The following is a 26,872-nucleotide window of genomic DNA, read 5'->3' as shown; positions in this document are numbered from 1 at the left end:
AGAGGGCAGACTGAAACCGTCCACTCTATTGAGTTCCAAGCCTCAGTTTCAACCGCCGGAAGCGGAAATGACGTCATAACTGGATAAACCATCACAGCTGGAGCGACTATGGTTAGACTAAATAGCGTGGCCATATTAGTGGAGACCAAAGGGCAGAGATATAAAAAAATGTCTCCCTATGGGCTCATGAAACTTGGCTAAGTTATATGACCAGGCCAAATGGACACAAAGTTTTAATAACAAGAACATATAAAATGCCAGATAGTTATAGGCAATCATATAAGAACGATATGCTAAAATAGATCTGGAAACTTAATCAAAAACCTAAAAAAAGCTAAAGCTGCCATCTTGTGGTTGAAAACAAATACAACCATATTCAATATGACAAAAATATGGAACCATAAAAAGCATACTAGATGAACAAAAACATATACAAAAATAACCAGGGGATTCAGCTGTTAATAATAAAGACGTTGACATCCCATTCAATGTTCAAGCCATGTGGTCTATTTATTTTTAACCACTTGCCACACGCCCACCGTCAAATGACGGCTGGGAGGTGCGGCTCTCGTTCTGGGTGGACGTCATATGACGGCTGCCCAGAACGACCGCTCTCGCGCACCGCCACGGCTCTTTGACCATGTGATTGACTGAGATGCCGGTAATTGTCCGATCAGCGGCATCTCCTCACAGATCATCAGTGCTGTGATTACAATGAAATGACCACCAGTGCCAGCAATGATTGCCCACCACTAACAGCAATCAGTGCCAACCAGTGCCCACAATTGCCACCAATCAGTGCCCACAAGTGATGCCAGTCAGTTCTGGCTATTAGTGCTGCCCATCACTGCTTGTCCATCAATGCTCATCACTGACACCTATTCATGCCGTCTATCGGTGCCTATAAGTGCAGCATATTCGAGCCACCTAAGTGCCGCCTCATCAGTGCCCATTAGTGCAACCTATCAGTGTGGCCTCATCAGCGCCCATCAGCGAAGGAGAAAAAATACTTATTTGCAAAATCTACTGACCGACACTAAAACTTTTTTTTTTGGGGGGGGGGGGGGGAAACAAATAACCTAGAAGTGATTAAATACCACCAAAAGAAAGTTATATTTGTGTGAAGAAAATTATAAAAACATCACATGGTTCCAGTGTAGCATGACCGAGCAATTGCCATTCAAAGTGTGACAGCGCTGAAAGCTGAAAAATGGCTTGGGCAGGAAGGGGGTTTGAGTGCCCTGTATTGAGGTGGTTAACCACTTGCCGACCGCCTTGCGTCTTTTTACGGCGGTACTTTAAAGATGGATATCTCGGTAACGGCAGCAGCTGCTGCCACAACCGAGGTATCCATCTTTAGTGTGAGCAATCCTGTAAAAGAGAACGGTGGTCTCCGCGGCGGATTCGCCGCAAGATCACAGTTATCGGCGGCGGGAGGAGGTTTTCATCATCTCAAAAAATGCAACCTATAGAATTTTTTAAACGTCGCCTATCGAGATTTTTAAGAGTAAAGGTTTGACGCCATGCCACGAGTGGGCGCAATTTTTAAGCGTGACATGTTGGGTATCATTTTACTCGGCGTAACAATATCTTTCACAATATGTAAAATAATTGGGCCAAATTTATTGCTGTCTTATTTTTTAATTCAAAAAAGTGAATTTTTTCTTGTAAGACCGCTGCGCAAATATGGTGCGACAAAAAGTATTGCAATGATCGCCATTTTATTCTCTAGGGTGTTGGGAAAATATATATATATATATATATATATATATATATATATATATATATATATATATATATATATATATATATATATATATATATATATATATATATATATATATATATATATATATATATATATATATAATGTTTGGGGGTTTTAAGTAATTTTTTTGCAAAGTAGAGAAGTGGTTAACCACTTAAGCCCCGGACCAATATGCAGCCTAAAGACCCAAGGTGTTTTTACAGTTCGGGACTGCGTCGCTTTAACAGACAATTGCGCGGTCGTGCGACGTGGCTCCCAAACAAAATTGGCGTCCTTTTTTCCCCACAAATAGAGCTTTCTTTTGGTGGTATTTGATCACATCTGCGGTTTTTAGTTTTTGCGCTATAAACAAAAATAGAGCGACAATTTTGAAAAAAAAGCAATATTTTTTACTTTTTGCTGTAATAAATATCCCCCAAAAACATATATAAAAACATTTTTTTTCCTCAGTTTAGGCCGATACGTATTCTTCTACCTATTTTTAGTAAAAAAAATCGCAATAAGCGTTTATCGATTGGTTTGCGCAAAATTTATAGTGTTTACAAAATAGGAGATAGTTTTATTGCATTTTTATTTTTTATTTTTTTTTTACTACTAATGGCGGCGATCAGCAATTTTTTTCGTGACTGCGACATTATGGCGGACACTTCGGACAATTTTGACACATTTTTGGGACCATTGTCATTTTCACAGCAAAAAATGCATTTAAATTGCATTCTTTATTGTGAAAATGACAGTTGCAGTTTGGGAGTTAACCACAGGTGGCGCTGTAGGAGTTAGGGTGCACCTAGTATGTGTTTACAACTGTTTGGGGGTGTGGCTGTAGGAATGACGTCATCGATCGTGTCTTCCCTATAAAGGGAATGACGCGATCGATGCACCGCCATAGTGAAGGACGGGGAAGCCGTGTTTACACACGGCTCTCCTCGTTCTTCAGCTCCGGGGAGCGATCGCGACGGAGCGGCTATAAACAAATAGCCGCGCCGTGGTCCCGGATCGCTCCCCGAGCGGACCCGACCTCCGCATGTAGCGGGGGGGGGTCCCGATCGGACCCCCCACCCGCTAATAGGCGAGGACGTACCTATACGCCCATGTGCCTGTACGTGCCATATTGTGGACGTATATGTACATGGGGTGGTCCTTAAGTGGTTAAAGAGCAAATCCACCAGGTTTTCATCCTGGCTTCCATCATTTCTCTCCTGGTGCAACTTCCTCTCCAATGGGAAAAAAACCTAAGTGCCTTTAGGATTTCTATCATGGCATAACCCCTTGTTTCTAAAACTCTCTCTTACTTGAAAGACCAGTACACAGGTTATTAACATTCTAAACCAAGTTATATGGAAAGAGGGCTACATATTGAAAATTGCAGATGTTGCATGTTTATTTACCATCATCTCACACCGTCGAGGGAGAGAGACCGTAGAATGTTATCTGAAAAGGGATTCTAACATTCATTTGTTACAACCGCAGTTTCTTCTTCGTCGTCTCGATTTTTCAATGAGCCACAACTATTTTTGGTTTGGCTCATATTACTTGCAAGGCTGGGGGGTTAAATTTGTGCCCAGCATGGCCAATTTATTTATGGCCAAGTGGGAGGAGGACGTCCTTTATGGCCAGCAGAAACCTGAGTTGGTGTTATGGGGGTGCTACATAGATGACGTCCTCCTTTTGGAATGGTGATCCTGCCTCTCCTGACTCTCATCGATGAGTTGAATATCGATAGGGGCATAGTACTCCAACGTGAGGCCACTACTACCGCTATTCATTTTTTGGATCTAAATATTAGGGTACAGGATGATAAATTGATCACATCAACTTTCTTCAAGGACACCGATAGAAATGGCTACATAGGGACCGATAGCTGGCATCATAGGTCCTGGCTCAAATCGGTTCGTAAGAGCCAGTTCCTTGGACCGAAGAGGAACTGCTTCTTTTTAGCTTCCAAAAAGGTTATGAAGCTAATGACCTTGACCAGGTCATAGCCGTGGTGGGTTTGAGAAATGGAGAGGATATGTTGAAACCAAGGTTTAGTGTAAACAATGTTAATTTTTCTCTTTCAGATTCTCCTTTTTTACCACCTATTCCAACCAGCATTTTTCCATTAAAAAGATCCTTTAACACTGGGGTGTTTTTAAAGAATGATAAAATACCCTTTACTCTCTCTGAGAGCCCTAGGGTCACCTATAGGGGATCCCCTCCACTCAGACTCCAGATAGCCCCCGATAAAATTAGGCCTCCGGCCAAACATTCGTTTTTTTTCCCTGAGAACTTAAAGGTTTTTATTTGTGCACTAGGTGTGAGGTCTGCAAAAATAACGGCCTTACAGAGAGGTAATATCTCTTTTGCTTCTATTATTACAGGTAAATCATATGATAATTTATCACATGTTCGACCAAGAACGTGGTCTGTTTGATCACTTGCCCTTGTGGGCTTCACCATGTTGGTCGCACTGTACATAAATAAGAGGTTAGACTTAAAGAACATCTGGCCAATAAACGTAAAGGCATATTCTTTACTATACAGGGTTATATGGAGTACCTTCAGGTGATGGACACTGGCAATCTCAAACAGGAAGTCCCCTCCCTGTATAACCACCTCCCATAGAGGGAGTACCTCAGTTTTTTCGCCAGTGTCTTAGGTGTTGGTCACAAGATAGTTTGCCTCCATGTCCTTGGGACCAAGGCAGACTGAACCGGATCTGTCCAAGGTGCCTCAGAGCCAAAGTGGACAGTACCCGGGCCCCAAGTCGTGGGGTTTTGCCTATAATGCCTCTCCTTGGGGGGCTGGATCCTGGGCCCAGAACTTTGATCCTTTTTTCAAGGTCCAAAAGCGCTGTTGCCAGGATGCTATATAGGTCCAGGGCAGTGGTGTTCCTTCCAGGACCCGAGTCCCTGAAGGTCTAGTACAAAACCCACGGAGATGGGGGAAGATTGGGCCTCTTGCTAACAGCAACACCCTGCGGCATGGAGCAGGTAAGAGGGGGGCCTGCGGGACTTGGTTCGTCGGCAGGTCCCTCAGGGGGAATATCTAGTTGGGGTAGCCTGGGATGCTCTGCATGGGCGACTTTTTCCACTATGTCTGCTATGACAGGATGGTTAACCTCCCACATACTAGTGTACCCCCACCTGACTGTGTTGGCCTATTTTTATGCTGCTCCGCATGGCATTAGAGGGGGTAGGGGCTCTTCTCCTGGTTCCTGGGACAGCAAGGACTAGCCCTCCCCCATTTATTCCTCTGGCTATAGAGTTGTCCTAAAGGACCAGGGACTTGCCTTTCAGGTGCTCGCATGGGCTCCGAATCGGGGGGGAGGGTAAAGAACCATTTTCGGTCTCCCAAGCGGAGAATCTTTGGGTCCAGTCCTTGACGGACATGGTCCGCTCGGCTTTTAAGCTGCCCTTGCCAGGGCCTCAGATTCCCGCTGTGTCTTCCTTGGGCTCCTTGAAAGCACCGTTAAGTAACTCAGTTTTTCCGGTCCATCCTTTGTTGGAGGACTTGATCTTTCAAGATTGGGTACGGCCCGACAGAATATTTGTACCTCCGAAGAGGTTTTCTGTCCTCGACCCCATGGAAGAAAAGTTTTCAAAAAAGTGGGTGCTTCCAGCTGTGGACGCAGCAGTCTCCTGCGTAAATAAATCTTTAACTTGCCCGGTGGAGAACATACAGATGTTCAAGGATCCGGTCGATAAGCGGTTAGAAACCCTTTTGAAAGCCTCTTTTGCTACGGCGGGGGCAGTCGTACAGCCAGCAGTAGCTGCAAAAGGCATTTGTCAGGCGTTAAATGACCAGACAAAGCAGATGTTAAGGGAGGTTCCGGCTCAGCAAGCGCAAGAACTGGCCAAACTCCCCAGGGCTCTGTGTTTTGCGGTGGATGCCATAAAGGACTCCATCCAACAGGCTTCCCGTTTGTCGCTATTCTTAGTACATATGCGAAGGCTCCTGTGGCTAAAGAATTGGTCGGCAGAAACTCCATGTAAGAAGCTCTTAGCGGGTTTTCCCTTTCACGGAGGAAGGCTTTTTGGAGAAGATCTAGATAAGTACATACAGACGATATCAAGTGGCAAGAGTACTCTTTTACCGGTCAAAAAGAGATCTCGAGGCCCTACGTTTAAGCGGCAGCGGTCTCCAGCCCCAGGGCCCTCGGCCTCCAGGCAGTACTTCTTTCCTTGGTGGCGGTCGGCTACAAGATTGAATTTCTGGAGTTTCTCCTTCCTCATTTTCAGGAATCAAGAGTTCCAAACGATCCGGTAAAGAAGGCATCTCTGCTGGCAGCTTGGGATCGTCTTCTAAACCAGGGGGTAATCATAGAAGTGCCAGCCCAGGAGCGCAAGCTAGGCTTTTACTCCAATCTGTTTATCGTTCCAAAGCCCAACGGTGATGTAAGGCCAATCCTGGATCTGAAGATTCTAAACTCTTACCTGAGGATTCGGTCCTTTCAGATGGAATCCGTACGATCAGCAGCCGCGGCCTTGCAGCAGGACGATTTTTTGGCCTTGATAGACATAAAGGACGCGTATCTTCATGTTCCAATTTTTCAGGGGCATCAAAGGTTCCTGCGCTTTGCAATCGCGGGGTGCCACTATCAATTTGTGGCTCTCCCCTTTGGGCTGGCTACGGCCTCCCGGGTTTTTACGAATGTCCTGGCTCCCATTTTAGCCAATCTAAGGACCCAAGGAATCTCGATCCTGGCTTATCTGGACAACCTCCTGATCATAGATCACTCTGCTCCCGGCCTGAGTCGAGCAGTAGCCCTTACGGTTCAGTACCTCAAGGTATTCGGTTGGGTTTTAAACCAAGAAAAATCGGCTTCGCAACCCACGAAACGGTTGGAATACCTCGGCATGCTGCTAGACACGGAACAACAGAAGGTGTTCCTACCTTTAGAGAAATTCGAAGGGATCAGAGAATTAATCCAGTTGGTTCTAAGCAAAAGAGAGCCAACTATTCGATTGTGTATGCGATTACTGGGCAAACTGGTGGCCACCTTCGAGGCAGTGCCATATGCTCAGGTTCACACTCGAGTCCTGCAGGCAGCCATTCTGTCAGCCTGGAACAAAAATCCACAAGCCCTGGATCTTCCTTTAACCCTTTCGTCAAAGGTCAGGCAAAGTCTCTGCTGGTGGCTAAAACCTCGGAATCTGCTAAAGGGAAAATCATTCAGTCCCATCATCTGGAAGATAGTGACCACAGATGCCAGCCTAAAGGGCTGGGGAGCGGTCTTGGACGGGCAGATCCAGCAGGGGGTTTGGGCAGAGTAGGAAAGACTTCTGCCAATCAATGTCTTGGAAATCAGAGCTGCACGGCTAGCCTTAAAGGCTTGGACACCCAAGCTGCAAGGGTCTCCGGTGAGAGTGCAGTGTGACAATGCCACGGCGGTGGCATATATAAACCACCAAGGGGGCACGAAGAGTCGAGCCGCCCAAAGGGAAGTGAACTTAATTTTTCTGTGGGCAGAGGCACATGTGCCATGCATCTCGGCAATTTTTATCCCCGGGGTGGACAATTTACAGGCGGACTTCTTAAGTCATCAGCAGCTGGTTCCAGGGGAAAGGTCCCTCCATCCCCAGGTATTTCAAGAGATCTGCCAGAAATGGGGATTTCCGGATGTAGACATCATGGCATCGAGGTTTTATGGGAAGCTGAGCAAGTTCATGTCCCGGGCAAGGGACCCTCTGGCCTGTGGAACCGATGCGTTGGTTTGCCCTTGGCATCAGTTCAATCTGCTGTATGCCTTCCCCCTGTTACAAATGCTGCCCCCCCTGCTGCGCAGGATCAGGGTAGAGAGCAGACCAGTTATTCTGATAGCCCCGGAGGTCATGGTACTCACTGATCGTGAGAATGTCAGTGGGGGAGCCCTGGACCCTTCCACTTCGGCCAGACCTTCTCTCTCAAGGGCCGATCCTCCACCCTGCCTTACGGCATCTAAATTTGACGGCTTGGCGGCTGAATCCCTGATTCTCAGGGGTGGGGGCCTATCTAGCCAGGTAATTTCTACTCTGATTAAGGCTAGAAAGCCAGTCTCCAGAGTAATTTATTACATGATTTGGAGGGCCTACGTAGTCTGGTGTGAGTCCCAAAGATGGCACCCTCGCAAATACACCATTGACAGAGTATTGTGTTTTCTCCAGCTAGGCGTGGACAAAAATTTGACCTTAAGCACTATCAAAGGTCAGATTTCTGCTTTGTCAGTGTGGTTTCAGAGGCCTTTGGCCACTCACTCTTTGGTTAAGACTTTCTTGCAGGGGGTCTTGCGCATTAATCCCCCTATCAAATCTCCGCTTTGTCTGTGGGATTTGAATTTTGTTTTGTCGGCTCTACAAAAGCGGCCCTTTGAACCTCTGGCGGAGGTTCCTTTGGTGTTACTCACTAGAAAGTTAGTATTTTTGGTTGCTATGGCCTCTGCTAGAAGAGTGTCAGAGCTGGCAGCCTTGTCTTGTAGAGAACCATACCTCATTCTGCATAAAGACAGGGTGGTTCTCCGTCCGCATGCGTCTTTGCGTCTCTGCCTAAGGTTGTGTCCAGTTTTCACTTAAACCAGGATTTGATCCTGCCATCCTTCTTCCCAAAGCCCACTTCTAGAAGGGAGGGCTTGCTACATACCTTGGATATTGTCAGGGCCATGAAGGTTATCTTAAGGCTACAGAAAAGTTTTGTAAGACGGATATTTTGTTCATCCTGCCGGAAGGACCCAAGATGGGTCAGGCAGCATCTAAAGCTACCATCGCTAGATGGATTAAACAATTAATCAGTCAGGCCTACGGCTTGAGGGGATTGCCTCCGCCTTTGTCAGTAAAGGCCCATTCTACTAGGGCCATGAGCGCCTCCTGGGCAGCACACCACCAGATCTCTATGGCTCAGGTTTGCAAAGCAGCGACCTGGTCATCGGTCCACACGTTCACAAGATTTTACCAATTGGACGTCAGGAGAAGGGCCGATGCAGCCTTTGGGCAGGCAGTGCTGCAGGCTGCGATTTGAGATCCTCGGGATCGGGGGCACCCTTGAATATTGAATGAATTAATTATATATATTTGTTTTATTTTAATTTGGATTTATTATGATTTAAATAGTTATTTTCTAAATTAAGTCTTCTTGGTTGAGATGTCTCCCTCCCCTCATTAAAGCATTGCTTTCGGACATCCCGTATAGTAAAGAATATGCCGCTCTGTGTCCCGTGATGTACGATAAAGAAAAAGGGATTTTTATATACAGCTTACCTGTAAAATCCTTTTCTTGGAGTACATCACAGGACACAGAGCTCCCACCCCTCTTATGGGGAAATTTTTGGGAGGCATACTGCTTGCTACAAAACTGAGGTACTCCCTCTATGGGAGGGGGGTTATATAGGGAGGGGACTTCCTGTTTGAGATTGCCAGTGTCCATCACCTGAAGGTACTCCATATAACCCCGTATAGTAAAGAATATGCCGCTCTGTGTCCCGTGATGTACTCCAAGAAAAGGATTTTACAGGTAAGCTGTATATAAAAAATCCCTTTTTTTGAATCATAGCCTATGATTATATCTAAGCACTATACGATGTGCCATGATAGAAATCCTAAAGGCACTTTGTTTATGGCTATTGATGGTTTAATTCCCATTGGAGAGGAAGTTAGACCAGGAGAGAAATTTCCAAGATGTAAACAAGGTGGCCTTTCCCTTTAAAAACCTATAGACCACACGGCTTGAACATTGAATGGGATGTCAGCGCCTTTATTAATAAAAGCTGAAATCCCCTGGTTATTTTTGTATATGGCTTTTTAGAGTTCCATATTCTGTCCTATTGAATATTGTTACTATTGTATTTGTTTTCAACCACAAAATGGCAGCATTTAGCTTTTTTTTTTAGCTTTCAGGATATCGTTCTTATACGATTGCCCATAACTATCTGGCATTTTATATATTCTTGTTATAAAATGTTGTCTCTATTTGGCCTGGTCTTATAACTTAGCCCAGTTTCATGAGCCCATAGGGAGACATTTTTGGTCTCCGCCAATATAGCCGCCGCTATTTAGTCTAACCATATTCGTCTAGCTGTGATGTTTCATCCAGTGATGTCATTTCCACTTCCGGTGGTTGAAACCCGAGGCTTGGAACTCAACAGTCAGCAGTTTCAGTCTGCCCTCTCCCTATATATAGAGGAAATGGCGATTGCCAGCCACGCCCCTGACGATGTTCCTTATTGGACAAAATGTGTAGGATGGAGCCTGGGATCTGGTGTCACATCACTACATGCACGGACCGTGCCCGTCTTGTGGGCAGGAAACATCTGTCCTTTTTACCTTATGACACGCTTGCTTTACTCATTTTAAATATGAGTATTCTGATTTATCTGCAATAAACTTTTATACTGGTTTGATATAATGCATTATGAGGAGTTGTCTGCTCTTATTTTGATGCATGAGACCTGTGGATTTACCATCCTTGAGGGATATACAGGATCCATTTGCACGTTACCTGACAGGAGAGGAGACCAGTCTGTGGATTAACATTGTGCCTGTTTGACCACCTATATAGTGGTCAGTACCTTGTGGTAAGAGGCCTGGTTTGTTGGTGTTCGTGGAGGACATAATACTACTCGCCTCAGTCATATCTCAGTTTGATAATACACCTCGGGTGACTCTTAAGACATATGGACTTTTTTGTGTTGTTTACATAACAGGGTTCATGGACATCTTTAAACTTCTGTTTCATTTGGTTTTTAGCGCTGCATATTTTTTTCCTTTTTTTTATGTTTTTATTGTTACCAGCAACTTATGTCGGCTGTTTTTTTAGAGCCTAAGCGCAGTGAATACTACTGTTCCACATATATTTGTAACCTGAAATGTACATTTTTGTTTTTTATCACAGCTATTGTTGTTGTCCAAAATGCCACAGTTCTGGATTTGAAAAGAGCTATACAGAGGTACATCCAGCTGAAGCACCAGCGTGAAGGTGGAATACAGCATGTTAGTTGGTAAGATAGCGAAATTATTGTGCAAGAGATGTAACATGCACTAAGTATGATGTTGAACTATAAGTTGGGTACCATAAGGCAATACAGGTAGCAGGACTTGGACTGTTTAGCTTAAAGTGGAAGTAAACCCTCCTATTGTTTTCAGCCAAGGAAGCTGCCATCTTGGCCTCTGTTTAATCTGCAACTGCCATGATTCTGCACATGTGATCAGTTATGAAACCAGCCATTGGATGGTTTGACAGTTTGGTTGAGAGCACAAGCAAATGTGACATCTAGCATTTCCGGCATGCCGGGATTGTTGACTGTTTTTTTAAACTATCAAATAGATGGGTTTACTTCCGCTTTAACTGAAATTAGGAAACCATTGTAAAATTGTTATTGGCTACATTGGTGTTGGTTGGTTAATTGGATATTGTTGTTGGTCTTCATTTCTGAAACCCGTCACCAAGTACTGGTATGAAAAAGTATCCTGTTCTCTTTTTTTTTTCATTGCTTTCTTTGTGTGATATACCTGGTGATCCTGCAATCCCCCCGCTCTCCTATTTCAAAATGACCCCGGCAGGCATGTAAGCGCATTCCCAGCATAGTCTGTTTACTTTGCATTTAACATGGGAACTACAGGATCCTATACTCGCTCCCATGGTCATACTTCTGCTGACACATCCTCTGGCACAGCTCTTCACTAAGAAGATAAGTGTACTGCTCTCCTTCTTCCTCTGTCTGTGGAGCAATATTGATCTTGTGTAGGTTTAGGAGATATTCATTTTACCTAGAGGTAAGCCTTATTATAAGCTTACCTGTAGGTTAAAATGTCAAAAAGGGACGGAGCGGGGTGATGACGTAGTATCTACCTCGCTAGGTGGGGGAGGAGCCTGGCCGTGGCATCGGTAAGAGCGGCGCCGGGAAGCCTCGGGTGAAGGAGGCTGGCGGGGAACGGCGGGAGATACCACGGAAGGCTGCAACATCCCGGGAGACCCCCAGGACACAGCCCGCGAGCCTGTGAGCTTCCTTTCCTGACGGAGCGACAGAGAGTCGGGGGGAGAAGCCCAGGAACTGATGGGGAGCGGAGTGGTGTGAGAGACTACAAAACCCCTACGTGTCTCTCAGGAAGCCGCCCTGGATGGAACCCCCCCAGACTCCCCCTCGGGTCCCAACAACAAAAGAAGTACAGGTCGTGAATACCACCTAGTGGCCAATAAGAAAAAGACATGTACTATGCACAGATTTGGCAGCATTACATTAGTCACACATTTTGCCTATTTAAGCACTACGGTGGAATAAGGACATAAGACAGACGTGTTAAGGAGGAAAATTAACCCATAGTGGGTAGAAATATCTGAAAAAGCAGCGCAAACAGGAAATTGTATCTTCAACATAAGTTAGATTTTGGTTGTCTATTGAAGTCATTGGAAAATAATCCGTCTTGGGATAAAAGTTAAGCCGTCAAATAAGGTATCCACTAGTAATCAATCTATGTGAACTTCGCATTAGCATTAGTCAGTCCTACTGAAGTGGTCTGAAATGTAACCAAGGAAATTACCCTTTCTCTTGCAATAATCGGGGGGGCTGTTAGAATACGAATACGTATAATAAATAAAACCTATACAGTCATGCTCGAAATTGTTGGCACCCCAGGAATTTTTTCAGAAAATCAAGTATTTATCACAGAAAAGTATTTCAGTAACACAAGTTTTGCTATACAGTGGGGATCGAAAGTTTGGGCACCCCAGGTAAAAATTTGTATTAATGTGCATAACGAAGCCAAGGAAAGATGGAAAAATCTCCAAAAAACATCAAATTACAGATTAGACATCCTTCTAATATGTCAAAAAAAGTTAGATTTTATTTCCATCATTTACACTTTCAAAACTACAGAAAACAAAAAAATGGCGTCAATGCACATTAATACAAATTTTTACCTGGGATGCCCAAACTTTCGATCTCCACTGTACACATGTTTAGTCCCTTTTGTGTGTATTGGAAAAAAAACAAAAGCAAATTGGACATGATGTCACACAAAACTCCAAAAATGGGCTGCTAAAAAATCTTGGCACCCTTAACCTAATATTTGGTTGCACACCCTTTAGAAAAAATAACTGAAATCAGTTGCTTCCTATAACCATCAATAAGCTTCTTACACCTCTCACCCAGGAATTTTGGAACACTCTTCCTTTGCAAAACTGCTCCAGGTCTCTCTTATTGGAAGGGCGCCTTTTCCCAACAGCAATTTTAAGATCTCTCCACAGGTGTTCAATAGGATTTAGATCTGGACTTATTGCTGGCCACTTTAGAACTCTCCAGCGCTTTGTTGCCATCCATTTCTGGGTGCTTTTTCGACGTATGTTTGGAGTCATTGTCCTGCTGGAAGACCCAAGATCTCGGACGTGAACCCAGCTTTCTGACTGCTTTTATTCCTCCCTTTTTTTTTTGTTTTGTTCCAATACACACAGGGAATTAACATGTGTATAGCAAAACATGTGTTACCGCAATACTTTTCTGTGAGAAATACTTACAGAACGGCCCATAGAATCTTTTTTTTTTTTTTTTTTTTTTTTTTCTCGTCTTTTCTCCTTGCTATCCCTCCTTCTCCAAACCTCTCCTTCTTATCTATTAGAATGAGAGGGAGATCTGCAAAAGGAACATAACCAAAAACACCAAGGAAAAGTTTGAACACCAGTACGATACAGAAATATTTAACAAAAAGGAGCCCTAAAAGCCCCATCCCTGATCGTTTGCAGGCGACTAAAGAAAAAAAAAGGTGGTGGCCAGGGCGGGAGGGCAAGGGTATAGGAGCTATAGGGGGGGGCAGGGGGGACAGGATGGCAACTTTGCGGAAAAAAAATAATTACTTGGAAATTTACCACGCTCTTCCTAAGATAGAATATGAACCACTTAACCCAGAAAAAATAGGAAGTAAAGCGGGTAAATTAAGATGACTGTTAAATTTCTAACGCGTGTTGAATACCCCTATAAAAGACATAACATTTTTAAAGAAATTGCGCATCATGGGGCAGGGGTAGTCTTCTTGCAGGAGACGCACCTATCCCATGAAACAAATGTGAAATTGTATTCCCATCGACTTCCAACTTGGTTCTATGGAGATTGTAATGTTTGGGGGACCAGCTTGATCGCAGGACACAGGCTTCTTAAATCAAAACTGAGGTTTATTAAACTTAAATGGCTTCCAGCAGCAAAAACAAAAGAAATAACCGTCTCACCGACTTGTACAGCTCAGAACTGCTATCGCAGTTAAATAGTCCTTCCAGGTAAGTCCTTCAGTAGCAGGTTTTTAGGCAGGACACTGCCAAGTCCTTTCACAGCTTTTCACAGCTTTTCCTAGCTTCCACAGCTTTCCTTGTCCACCATTCACCATGCATTGGACTCTCCTACACTCCTTCACTCTCACCTGCACTTCCTGTCTGCTTTAAACTACTTCCTTGGACAGGTGCATTAACCCTTTCCGTTCCCTTAAAGGCACCACAGTCCAAACAGAGGGGAAATATAACGTCCTTCCAGGACCCAGCCATGGCGTCCTGTACATATCCCCCCCCTGTGCCCCAACGCCAAGGAGGTGGAGGCAACAGTGGAGCTCAAACAATGGACTCGGGAGAGGGCATCTGCATTTTGATGCAGTCTCCCGGGCCTATGCTCCACTATAAACTTAAACTCTTGGAGCGCCAGGAACCACCTGGTAATCCTGGCATTAGTCCCTTTACCTTGCCTCAGCCACGTTAAAGGGGCATGATCAGAAATTAACCTAAATTTCCTCCCCAAGAGGTAATATCTGAGGGACTCCAGAGCCCACTTAATGGCCAGACACTCTCTTTCAATAATAGCATAGTTTTTCTCCGCTGGTGTCAACTTCCTACTGAGGAAGACTACTGGGTGCTCCTCACCATGAATAACCTGTGATAATACAGCTCCCAATCCTACATCGGAAGCATCAGTTTGGACAATGAACTCTTCAGAAAAATTGGGCGCTATCAAGACAGGGTGTTGGCACAGTGCTGACTTAAGCTCCAAAAAAGCCTTCTCAGCGTCTGCATTCCACTCCACCATGACCGATTTCCGGCCCTTAGTCAGATCGGTCAATGGAGCCGCCAATGTGGCAAAGTTGGGTACGAACCTCCTGTAGTATCCCACCATGCCCAGGAATGCACGTACCTGCTTTTTTGTGAGGGGGCGGGGCCAACTCTTTATAGCGTCTACCTTGCTGACTTGAGGTTTCACCACCCCTCTACCCACGATATAGCCCAGGTATTTCACCTCCTCCATTCCCAAAGCACATTTTTCAGGGTTTATTGTAAACCCCTCCTTCCAGAGAGAGTCCAGTACTGCCTGGACTTTGGGCAAGTGTGACTCCCAGTCTCTGCTAAAAACGACTATGTCGTCCAAGTACACTGAGGCATACTCCCGATGAGGTCGTAAAATCCTATCCATTGCTCGCTGGAACGTGGCTGGAGCAGTTTGCAGTCCAAAAGGCATTCGTCTGTACTGAAAACTCCCCTCTGGGGTAGAAAAAGCAGTTTTCTCTTTAGCAGCCTTAGTTAATGGGATTTGCCAATACCCCTTGGTAAGGTCTAATGTTGTGATATACCTGGCTGGACCTAGTCTCTCGATAAGTTCATCTACCCGGGGCATGGGGTAGGCATCAAACCGTGAAACCTCATTAAGTTTCCGGAAATCATTGCAGAATCGCAGAGTCCCGTTGGGCTTTGGTACCAACACAATCGGGCTCGACCACTCACTCTGCGACTCCTCAATGATCTCCAGGTCTAGCATCTTATTTACTTCCTCTGAAACGGCCTTCCTTTGAGCCTCTGGGATGCGGTAGGGCCTGACAAAAACTTTGACTCCAGGTTCCGTGATAATATCATGCTTTATGATACTAGTTAGCCCCGGCAAGTCTGAAAACTTCTCTTTATTTCTCTGCAAGAACTCCTTTGCCTGCTGACTTTGGTATTTAGATAGGGTATTTGCTACTTGGACACTCTCCACCCCAACCTGAGGCTCAAGTCTTGCACTAGCCAGGGAGGTCACCGGTTCCCTGTCTGTCCAGGGCTTTAACAAGTTGACATGATATATCTGATACGGTTTCCTCTTGCCTGGCTGGTGGACTCTATAATTGACCTCTCCCACTTTTTCCACAACCTCAAAGGGTCCTTGCCACCTGGCTAAGAACTTACTTTCCACAGTGGGAATTAGCACCACTACTCGATCCCCCACTTGGAAGTGCCTTATTTTAGCAGCCCTGTTATAGACCCGTCGTTGAGCCTTCTGGGCCTTTTGCAAATGCTCTTTGACTAGCGGCATCACGGTTTGGATCCTTTCCTGCATTTGGGAGACATATTCCAGGACACTCTTATGCTGAACAGGTTCACTTTCCCACTCTTTAACCACGTCAAGAAGTCCGCGAGGTCTCCGCCCATATACCAACTCAAAGGGCGAAAACCCCGTGGAGGCCTGGGGCACTTCCCGGATAGCAAACAGGAGAGCTGGTAACAGGCAGTCCCAATCTTTCCCATCCCTTTGTACCACTTTCTTGAGCATAGACTTGAGGGTCTTATTAAAGCGTTCCACCAACCCGTCCGTTTGGGGATGGTAGACCGATGTGCGTAGCTGTTTAATCCGGAACAGCTTGCACACATCGGCCATAACCCTTGACATAAACGGGGTACCCTGGTCTGTGAGTATTTCCTTGGGAAAACCAGTCCGTGTAAACATCTGGAATAATTCCCGGGCAATGGCCTTTGAGGAGGTATTCCGCAGGGGTAGCGCCTCAGGATACCGGGTGGCATAGTCAAGAATCACCAATATGTAGGAGTGACCTCGAGCTGACTTTACCAAGGGACCCACTATATCCATGGCTATCCTCTCGAATGGGACCTCAATTATGGGCAGAGGGACCAAAGGGCTCCGAAAATGAGTCACCGGCGCGGTCAACTGACAGGTGGGACAAGAGGTACAGTATCTCTTTACCTCTGCTTTCAGACCTGGCCAGTAAAACCGGTCGGTGATCCGTGCCTCCGTTTTTTCAACTCCCAGGTGTCCCCCTAACACATCGTCATGGGCCAGGTCCAGAACCTTTCGTCTATATTGTTGGGGTACCAACAATTGCTCTACCACATTTTCTCTCTCCTTGGTAACCCGATACAGCAATTCATTATATATTGCAAAGTGTGGCCACCTCTCATTCGCACCTGGCTCTTGGGGAACCCCATTTACTACTACAACTTGTTCCCGTGCATGGGCCAAAGTGGGGTCCTGCATCTGAGCAGTCCCAAATGCCCCCTGGGGAACACCCAAATCCGGCAGCGCAGGGGTAGAGGCCACTTCCTCATCCTCTTCCCCCAGCATTACCTGAAGTGGGAAAGGCTCCTCCCCCTTAGTGTTTTGGTAGGTCTGTGGACCACATATCTTGACATCCTCAATAGTATCAACACTACTTTCATCACCATTAACCCAATCATTAGCATTTTCCTCATCTGGGTCCACATTAACGTTTGGCAGTTCAGGGTTATCCCTCTCAGCAGCAGGAACAGGGGGGCTAGTTTCTCCCCAGTCTCTGAACTGTTCTCCTTGTTCCCACAGTTTTGTAAACAATGGACAGTCTCGTCCTATTATAACATCATGCACCAAGTTCTTTACCACCCCCACCTCTTGAGTAACAGTGCCACATGCTGAGGAGATAGACAACATGATGAGCGGGTACTCTCTAGTGTCCCCGTGAATGCATACCACCCGTAAAGTTTTTCTTACCGGACCGATCTTCCCAATCACTCTAGGATGAACCAGGGTTACCATGCTTCCAGAGTCCAACAAAGCCCGGGCAGGGAGGTGGTTCACTTGGACTTCACACTCAAACTTTTCCTCATCCAGGTCGAGGTGTGTGGTGCACACTTTATGGGCACAAAAAGACCCCCTCCGAAGAACCCCGCATTCCATGGGCTCCTCTTGCAGTGGGCAGTGTGTCCGGGTATGACCCCAGGAATGACATCGCCAACATTGTACATCCCCTCCTCTCCGAACAGGAACAGAACGCTGAGGAGGTACCGGGAGTGACTCTTGGCCTTCCAGGGTGTTTGTCCCAGGGCTCCTTGGAACATCCTTTCGAAGGGCAGCAGTTGGTCGAACAGGCCGTGACAGACTAGGCCCTATGCGCTTGGTAGGTCCGAGCAGGTCCTCCACCACTGTATATCGTTCCACCATCTCAACAAGGAGGTTTGCGGTTTTGGGGTCTCCATGGCTGACCCACCGTTGAAGGTCATCTGGAAGGGACCTCAGGTATCGGTCCAGCACGACCCGCTCCACGATTTGGGGGCCGGACAACACCTCAGGCTGCAGCCATTTTTTTACTAGTTGCACCAGGTCATGCATTTGAGACCGGGGTGGCCGATCTGGACGATATTTCCATTGGTGTACACGTTGGGCCCGAACGGCCGTAGTCACCCCCAGACGAGCCAGAATTTCTGCCTTTAGCTTTTGATAGTCTTTAGCATCATCTGGTGGCAGGTCAAAGTAGGCTTTTTGAGGATCTCCAGTGAGAAAAGGAGCAATGAGGCCGGCCCACTGGTCCTGAGACCATCCTTCTCTCTCCGCTGTCCTCTCAAACGTAGCAAGAAATGCCTCGACATCATCGCTTAGGGACAATTTCTGTAAAAAATGGCTTGCCCTCACAGTCACCTGGTTGCCAGGGGCAACAGCCGCTGGCTCCTGAACCTGAGACAGCCGCTGCACCGCTTCCTTTAAGGCAGTAACCTGAGCCTGCATAACCCCTTGCTGGGCTGCTTGCTGGGCTGCTAACTGGGCCACCAACAGGCGAGTATTTTCTTGCTGCAGAGCCAGCGCCTCTTTGTGGTGTTGATTAGCTTCCTCATGGCGAGTCTGCGCTTGCATGTTAGCCAAGGTCAGCTGTTTAATTAGCTCCTCCATTGCTTCAGCTTTCAACGTTTGTGCAGCTTTAACCCAGGACATAAATCCAATGTACTGTCCCTTTAAATGTCAGTTCAACATAAAGTCCAATGCAAAAAGAAAAAAACTTTTTTTTTTTTTTTTTCTTATTATGCCTGTTATTCAGTCCTGCCCGCATTCGAGCACCAGTGTAATGTTTGGGGGACCAGCTTGATCGCAGGACACAGGCTTCTTAAATCAAAACTGAGGTTTATTAAACTTAAATGGCTTCCAGCAGCAAAAACAAAAGAAATAACAGTCTCACCGACTTGTACAGCTCAGAACTGCTATCGCAGTTAAATAGTCCTTCCAGGTAAGTCCTTCAGTAGCAGGTTTTTAGGCAGGACACTGCCAAGTCCTTTCACAGCTTTTCACAGCTTTTCCTAGCTTCCACAGCTTTCCTTGTCCACCATTCACCATGCATTGGACTCTCCTACACTCCTTCACTCTCACCTGCACTTCCTGTCTGCTTTAAACTACTTCCTTGGACAGGTGCATTAACCCTTTCCGTTCCCTTAAAGGCACCACAGTCCAAACAGAGGGGAAATATAACGTCCTTCCAGGACCCAGCCATGGCGTCCTGTACAAGATTCAATGACCAATAAGGCAAAGGGAGTAGTAATTGGTAAAAGAGGAGTTTGGTTTGTCTTGGTGGACAGACTAACAGACCCAGAGGGAAGATATAATTTTTATTTTTTTTAAAGGGAAATTGATGGGAATGGAATGCACACTAGCTAATTTATATACTGCCCTAATAGAGTTCCAACGAGATACCTAGGGAGAATTCTGGAAAAACTGTCAGAATTCAAAAAGGGGAAAATATTTATGGCAGGGGATTTGAACTTCAGCATGGATCCAAAACAAGATGACACGTCACGTGTACAGGCGACAAGGAAAGTTCAGCTGAAGGCAAGTAAACAGAAATTGCATAGCCAACAAGAGGGTACAAGATTTTACCTTTTCCCCTGTGCACAGGACATACACTAGGATAGATTATTGGATGATCGAGCATAGGATGTTAGATTGGGTGACTTCCATAAAAATTTAAATAACGACTATATCTGACCATGCACCAATGATTATGGAAATTAAGATACCTGACACACAGAGACAAGTTTCCTCCTGGAGGTTAAATGAAGAGCTATTAGATAAGCAAGGAGTGGAGATTGTGAAAAAAGAATTGGAGCAAACTTTAGCATAAACTAGTGAGATGGCAGATAACTCTGTGGGAGGCGCATAAAGCCAACATAAAGGGGATCCTGATCGCTTTGGGTGTTTGAAGGAAACGATAAAGAATAAAAAAAGCGGGAGAAAGTAATAGAAGAAATATACCAGCTAGAACAGAGGCATAAAAAGGGGGTGGACAAGAACAGGAATTATCACAACGGTTAGTGATACAAAGAGATGAGTTGAAGGAACAATTAGAGTGTGAAATAAGGAAAACTTATAATAAGATCTCAAAGGAAAGATACTTAAGGGGAAATAAGAACAGTAGGTGCCTAGTAAAGATGTTAGGGAAAAAACAATCCGTGAATTTTGTAGATAAAATACAAAATAAAAAAGGGGAAATGGTACACAACACAAAGGACATCTGGAAGGTTTTCTGTGAGTTCTATGAGCAGTTATACTCAGTACAACAGTGTGGAGTAGGGGAAGAGGGGAAAAAAAAGGACGAAAGAAAATTTAATGAAAGCCAAGATCCCCCAGATAACGGAAGAAAGAGCAGCAGCAGCCCTCGAAAAGGCCCATAATCAAGGAGGAAATTAACCAAGCATTAAAAGAATCCGCAGCAGGAAAAAGTCCTGGCCCAGGCGAGTTTACAACACTCTACCTGAAAAGGTTTAAAGAAATGCTTACCCCAAAATTATGCACGTATTTTAATGGCCTGGGAACTGGGTATGAGATGAGTAAGGAAGCCTTGCTAGCATCAATTGCCATCATTGCAAAATATGGGAAAGACAATACCAAATGCTCTAATTATAGACCAATATCACTCCTGAACGTAGATACAAAACTATTTGCAAAAATTTTAGCAACGAGAATGAAAGCGTTCATGACAGTTAGTCCACCTGAACCAAGTTGGGTTTGTTCCAAATAGAGAAGGGCGAGATAATGGAGTGAGAACACTCCTACTCCTCCAGAAAATTAAAGAGGGAAGGGTCCCCGGTCTGCTCCTGTCAATAGAAGCAGAGAAAGTGTTTGACAGGGTAGACTGGGGATTCATGGTGAATACATTGGAGAGCATGGGAATAGGCCCCAGAATGATGCAGTGGATGCAGACAATATATAAAGGGCCTAGGGCTATGGTAAGAGTTAATGGAATATTGTCATCCCCCTTCGAGATGAACAATTAAATGCGACAGGGATACCCCCTGTCACTGCTCCTGTTCGTGTTATCGCTGGAATTATTACTGGCGGTGGTTCGGGAGGGGAGCGGATATAGGAGGCTTTAGGGTAGGAAAAGAAGAGCATAAGTTGGCTGCATTCGCAGATGATATAATTTTTTATATATCCAACTCCCGTATTACAATAACTAATCTTTTAAGAGTACTAAAAGAATATGGAGAACTTTCCAATTTCAAGATCAATCCGAATAAATCGGAAATATTAATATGAAGGCAAAAGAGGCAAAAACTTTACAACAAGAATTCCCATTTCCATGGAGAGAGACAAAAATAAAATATTTGGGGATTAAATTAATTGCTTCTCCAAAGAAACTATATCAAGCAAACTCAATCCAATTATTGGGAGAAATTAAAACCGAAATTAAGAGAATAAAAGTACGTCTTTCATGGATGGGTAGGATAAATGCTCTAAAAATTACAATACTTCCAAAGATCATGTACAAGTTTCAGATGCTCCATACACTCACACACACACACACACACACACACACACACACACACACACATATATATATATATATATATATATATATATATATATATATATATATATATATATATATATATATATATATATATATAAAATTATATATATTACACCCCCCCTGCATATTTTAGAGTTCTAAAAACACTGATAAAATTAATATGGCACAATAGGAAACCTAGAATCGCACTGACTACACTGCAGAAAGAAAATAAATCAAGGGGGATTGAGTATACCAGACTTTCATAGAATGCATGAAGATAAAAAAACCTTCTGCCTTTACAACTCCATGCAGTCTGTTTTTATATGTACATTTTACAGTGTCCCAACGTTTTTGCAATTGGGTGATGTACTAGTGTTACATATCAGAATACATGTTTGCGTTTGACAAGAATTGCTTTAAGAATAATATAAAGGGCAGTTAGGAATCAAGGAATCACAGAGCCAGCTCAGTACAGTTTTAAAGCGGAGTTCCACCCAAAAATGTAACGTCCGTTTTTCAGAGCCCCTCCCTCCGGTGTCACATTTGGCACCTTTCAGGGGGAGGGGGGTTCAGATACTTGTCTAAGACAGATATTTGCACTCACTTCCGGGCATAGACTCCTGTGGGAGTCACGCCACTTCCTGTCCTCCCCGCTGTCTCATGGGAAACACACTGGTCCCAGGAAAGAGCAGGGACCTATCAGGGCGCGACATGCTATATGCGCAGTAGGGGAACGGGCAGTAAAGCCACAGCGATTTACTTCCTGATTCCCTCACCGAGGATGGCGGCAGGGACAGCTGAGAGATGAGCGATTTGCTCGGTTTTGGCTGTCGCAGGCGTGCTGGACAGGTAAGTGTACATTTTTTAAAAGTCAGCAGCTGCAGTATTTGTAGCTGCTGGCTTTTAAAAAAAAAAATGTGGGTGGACCTCCGCTTTTATCAATTGAGAATATAACTGAACAGGAATAGGAAGATGCAGAACAGTAGGTAAGTGCAGCGCAAAGAAATATATATATATAAGATAAAGGTCCATTAACAGTATGGGAAAGAGCAGGCTAAAGTTCCAAAAGTGAACGGCAAGATCCCTCGTGAGAAAGGATGAAAAGTAATCCTCTGGCAGGATAGATGTGACAAAATCCTCCACCACAAACACATTTGCGCTTGCCAAATGAAGTGGACCTTTTATGTTCCAAAAGTCCATGAACGTATATATCCACACAGGGATGATGTTGATGTCCAGTCCTGCTGAGATGCCCCCAGTTGGATGAGTAGGATATCCAACACTGACCTCCGGTGTTAGTGGTCTCCAGTCAGGAGTGGTAGGTGAGGTGCCAAGGAACCAAAATGGACCGCGATAATAAAAAGGAGACAATCTAAGTGTACTCCGTACGGTTTATTATAAAACAGAAGGGCATATAAAACTCGGCGCTATAAGCGCAATAGTAAAATAGCCAGTGAAGTGGCTAGTATACAGCGAGATCATACAATCTGGTGGAGAGATGGCAGCGGATGACGTCCATGCATAAGCTCCTCCGGTAGGAGGATTTTGTCACATCTATCCTGCCAGAGGATTACCTTTCTTCCTTTCTCATGAGGGATCTTGCCGTTCATTTTTGTAATTCCAACCTGCTCTTTTCCATACTGTTGAATTGACATTTATCTTGTATATATTTTTGCGCTTCACTTACCTACTGTTCTGTATATTCATTTTAGGCTTGTGATTACCTATTGGTGTTCAGCCTGCAATATTTGTGTTTTTTTTTTTTTTTTAAGGTTGTTTGCGCTGATTGCTTTCCCTTTTACATATCGCAATAGGAAGATAACTTTAGTTATCTAAGACCTGAATTAAAATTTACAGATATTGTGTTAATGAGTACAGTGCAGAGAAGGGCAACCAAACTGATAAAAGGCATGGAGGAGCTCAGCTATGAGGAAAGATTAGAGGAACTGAATTTATTCACTCTTGAGAAGAGGAGATTAAGGGGGGATATTATCAACACGTACAAATATATAAGGGGTCCATATAGTGAATTGGTGTTGAGTTATTCACTTTATGGTCAACACTGAGGACAAGGGGGCACTCTTTACGTCTAGAGGAAAAGAGATTTCACCTCCAAATACGGAAAGGTTTCTTCACAGTAAGAGCTGTGAAAATGTGGAATAGACTCCCTGCAGAGGTGGTGCTGGCCAACTCAGTAGATTAAAATGTAAAGGGCTCTCGCGCCTCCAAGTGAACACGGTGAATAATGATAATAAAAGAAAAATGCTGCTCAATCTAAATGTAAATAAATACTGAAGTGAATAATAATAATAATAATAATAATAAAGTGATAAGCGCAATAAGTGTAAAAATAAACACAGAAAAGTGCTATGTGGATAACCTGAAAGGCTAAAAAGCTAAAGGAATAATATATGAGCGCCACAAATGTCCCATAAAAGTCAAGGATCTTCGTGAATAAATAATCAATAAATAATAATAGTGATGATGATGTTCTTCCTGTGGTCTTTTAAGCAATTCTTCAAAACCGTGAGCTCACAGAGCGCTTACCTTCCTGCAGTAATAGTAGCTCCTTCAATGTGTAAATCTCTGCTTGTGGTGGTGATGAATGTTTGCTGTTTGTCTCCCACAAATAAGGTTCCTCCTGGTGTCCAAAGGTGTAGACTAAGGCCCGGATTCACAAAGCACTTGCGCCGACGTATCTTAAGATACGCTGCGTAAGTGCAAATATACGCCGTCGTATCTGTGCGCCAGACCCACAAAGTAAGATACGCCTAAAAATAGGCTTCATCCAGTCGGCGTAACTTGCCTACACGTAGCGTGGGCGTAAATTTAGGCTGGATGCATGGTGGCGCTCCCATTGATCAGCTATTCAAATATGCGAATGAGGAAAATACGGCGATTCACGAACGTTAGTGCGCCCGACGCAGGCTACGACTGGTGCACGTAAGTTGTACGTCCGGCGTAAAGTTAAGCCCCATAAAGCAGGTGTAACTCAGCAGCAGACATGCAAAGGTCTGCACCAGGGAACTCAAGCCGGCGTAGTTTACGTTGGAAGTGAATATGGCTGGGCGTAGGTTACGTTTACGCCGCAGGCAGTGATCTGGCTTATCTTAGGCAGTTGTTCCAACGTGGTTATGAGCATGCGCAGAGGGATGCGTCCTCGTCTCGGCGCATGCGCAGTTGTTGATACGTATCTGTCTGGCTCTCGGCCCATCATTTGCATGGGGTCCCACCTCATTTGCATTGCTCACGCCCACTTCCACCTACGCCGACTTGCGCCTTCGAAACCCAGCGCAGTTTTGGGAGCATTGGCTTTGTGAAATCAATGCTTGCCTCTCTGCGCGGCATCGGCGTAGCGTACAGGAGATACGCTACGGTGGCATAAATGTGCGCCGCTGTCTGTGAATCTGGGCCTAAGTCCTCAGGGTTAGCCTCGATGGTGCTCAGGGTAAATAGAATAAACTTCACATGGTGAAGTACGCAATGTACAGTTTAATAAAAAAAGTTAAAACGCTGCTTACAAAGGTAAATTGAATATAGACGATTCACACAATACTTCCTGGTGGTGTTCCTAATATTTCCGTCCCTTACATGTTACACCACATCACATGGCTTCATCAGAGGTGACGGATTGGCTGAAAATCTTGTCTTTTTTACATACACACCGGAAGTGACACAGCGGCCATCTTGCCGGAGTTCATGTCTCCGTACAGGCGGCGGCCATTTTGTTGGTAAGCGTGATTCTCATAGTGTTGATTTAACATTGTTCAATCACACCCATTCCCGGCGGCCATTTTGTTGGAGTAAATATCTCCATCCAGGATGACGCCATTGTGTTGGTGGACGGTAACAATGAATGGCATATCCAGAGACAATAAATAAACAGGCGCACATTAATATATAAGGCAAGTATAATTCTGTGTTGGCACACTAACGGCTGCTTGCAAATTATATATTATATAGGTGAGTGCTGGCTGGATCAATTTGCATCAAAATAAATAAAATACAGTGGCCCGGATTCACAAAGCACTTACGCCGACGTATCTCGAGATACGCCGCGTAAGTGCAAATATGCGCCGTCATATCTGTGCGCCATGCCCACAAAACTAGATATGCCTGAAAATAGGCTTCATCCGACCAACGTAACTTGTCTACGCCGGCGTATCGTGGGCGCATATTTCTGCTGGACGCATGTGGCGCTCCCATTGATTTTGTATTCAAATATGCAAATGAGGGAGATACGACGATTCACAAACGTACGTGCGCCCGGCGCAGGCTACGCGCGGTGCACGCAAGTTCTACATCCGGCCTTAAGTTATTCCCCATAAAGCAGGTGTAACTCAGCACCAGACGTGCACCGGTCAGTTGGCCAGCAGCTGCAGCAGCACCGTTACGGACGAGCTGAGCAACCACACTTGGACAACATATCTGTATGCCAACATGCAGGCAGGGCCGCTATTGGGAATTATGGGGCCCCTTACACAGCTTCAGGCATGGGCCTGGGGGGGGGGGGTGCTGCCGCATTTTGAGAAAGAGAAGAAATAATGAAAAATGTATATTAAAAAAGGAACTAAAAAGAATAAAAAAAGAAATAAAAAAATATCAAACATTTTTTTTTCCTAAAAAATACAAAAAAGGGGGCTTGCCATCTGGGGTCCTGTGCTCACACACACACCACATCCACCCCACATTGGTTTAGCCCAAGTCCACCACACGGAAATGGGGAGCAGCAACGCCACGCCAAGGCCCCAATGATGTTGCTGTCCATTCATACCACATTCACACGGTCGTGGGGATAACCTCTCCCTGATGATCCAAGGTGACACGCCTTGCTGGCAGGAATGTCACCCACACTCACACACCAGTCACACTGTAGCCTGCACTCCTGACCGTGTGCAGTGACTCCAAAAAAATAAAAAATAGGGATCATGCCATTGTTCGCCATGGCATGCCCTTACTGGAGGACGGCACATACATCTGTGCACGTCACTCCAAAAAAAATAACGCTCATAATCTTCCCCTGATGGGGATGGCCCTTGAGGGGCTTCCCCTGATGGGGGTGGCCCTTGAGGGGCTTCCCCTGATGGGGGGTGACCCTTGAGGGGCTTCCCTTGAGGGGCTTCCCCTGATGGGGGGTGACCCTTGAGGGGCTTCCCCTGATGGGGGGTGACCCTTGAGGGGCTTCCCCTGATGGGGGGTGGCCCTTGAGGGGCTTCCCCTGATGGGGGGTGGCCCTTGAGGGGCTTCCCCTGATGGGGGGTGGCCCTTGAGGGGCTTCCCCTGATGGGGGGGTGGCCCTTGAGGGGCTTCCCCTGATGGGGGGGTGGCCCTTGAG

General features: G+C 45.2%; 1 protein-coding gene across 3 annotated transcripts in view; it reads left to right on the top strand.

Moving 5' to 3' along the window:
• SNRNP25 (small nuclear ribonucleoprotein U11/U12 subunit 25) overlaps positions 1 to 26,872 on the top strand; it is a 99,348-nt gene that overhangs the window by 53,882 nt on the left and 18,594 nt on the right. For all 3 annotated transcript variants that reach the window (XM_040357006.1, XM_040357004.1, XM_040357005.1), the window contains exon 4: positions 10,610 to 10,715. In XM_040357006.1, the coding sequence (XP_040212940.1) occupies positions 10,610 to 10,715 (106 nt within the window). The remainder of the gene's footprint in view (positions 1 to 10,609; positions 10,716 to 26,872) is intronic.

This window comes from Rana temporaria, chromosome 6 (genome assembly GCF_905171775.1).
Source record: "Rana temporaria chromosome 6, aRanTem1.1, whole genome shotgun sequence".
Classification (NCBI taxonomy): Eukaryota; Metazoa; Chordata; class Amphibia; order Anura; family Ranidae; genus Rana; species Rana temporaria.
The sequence above is the reverse complement of the archived record's forward strand: the minus strand, read 5'-3'. Positions and strand labels throughout refer to the sequence as shown.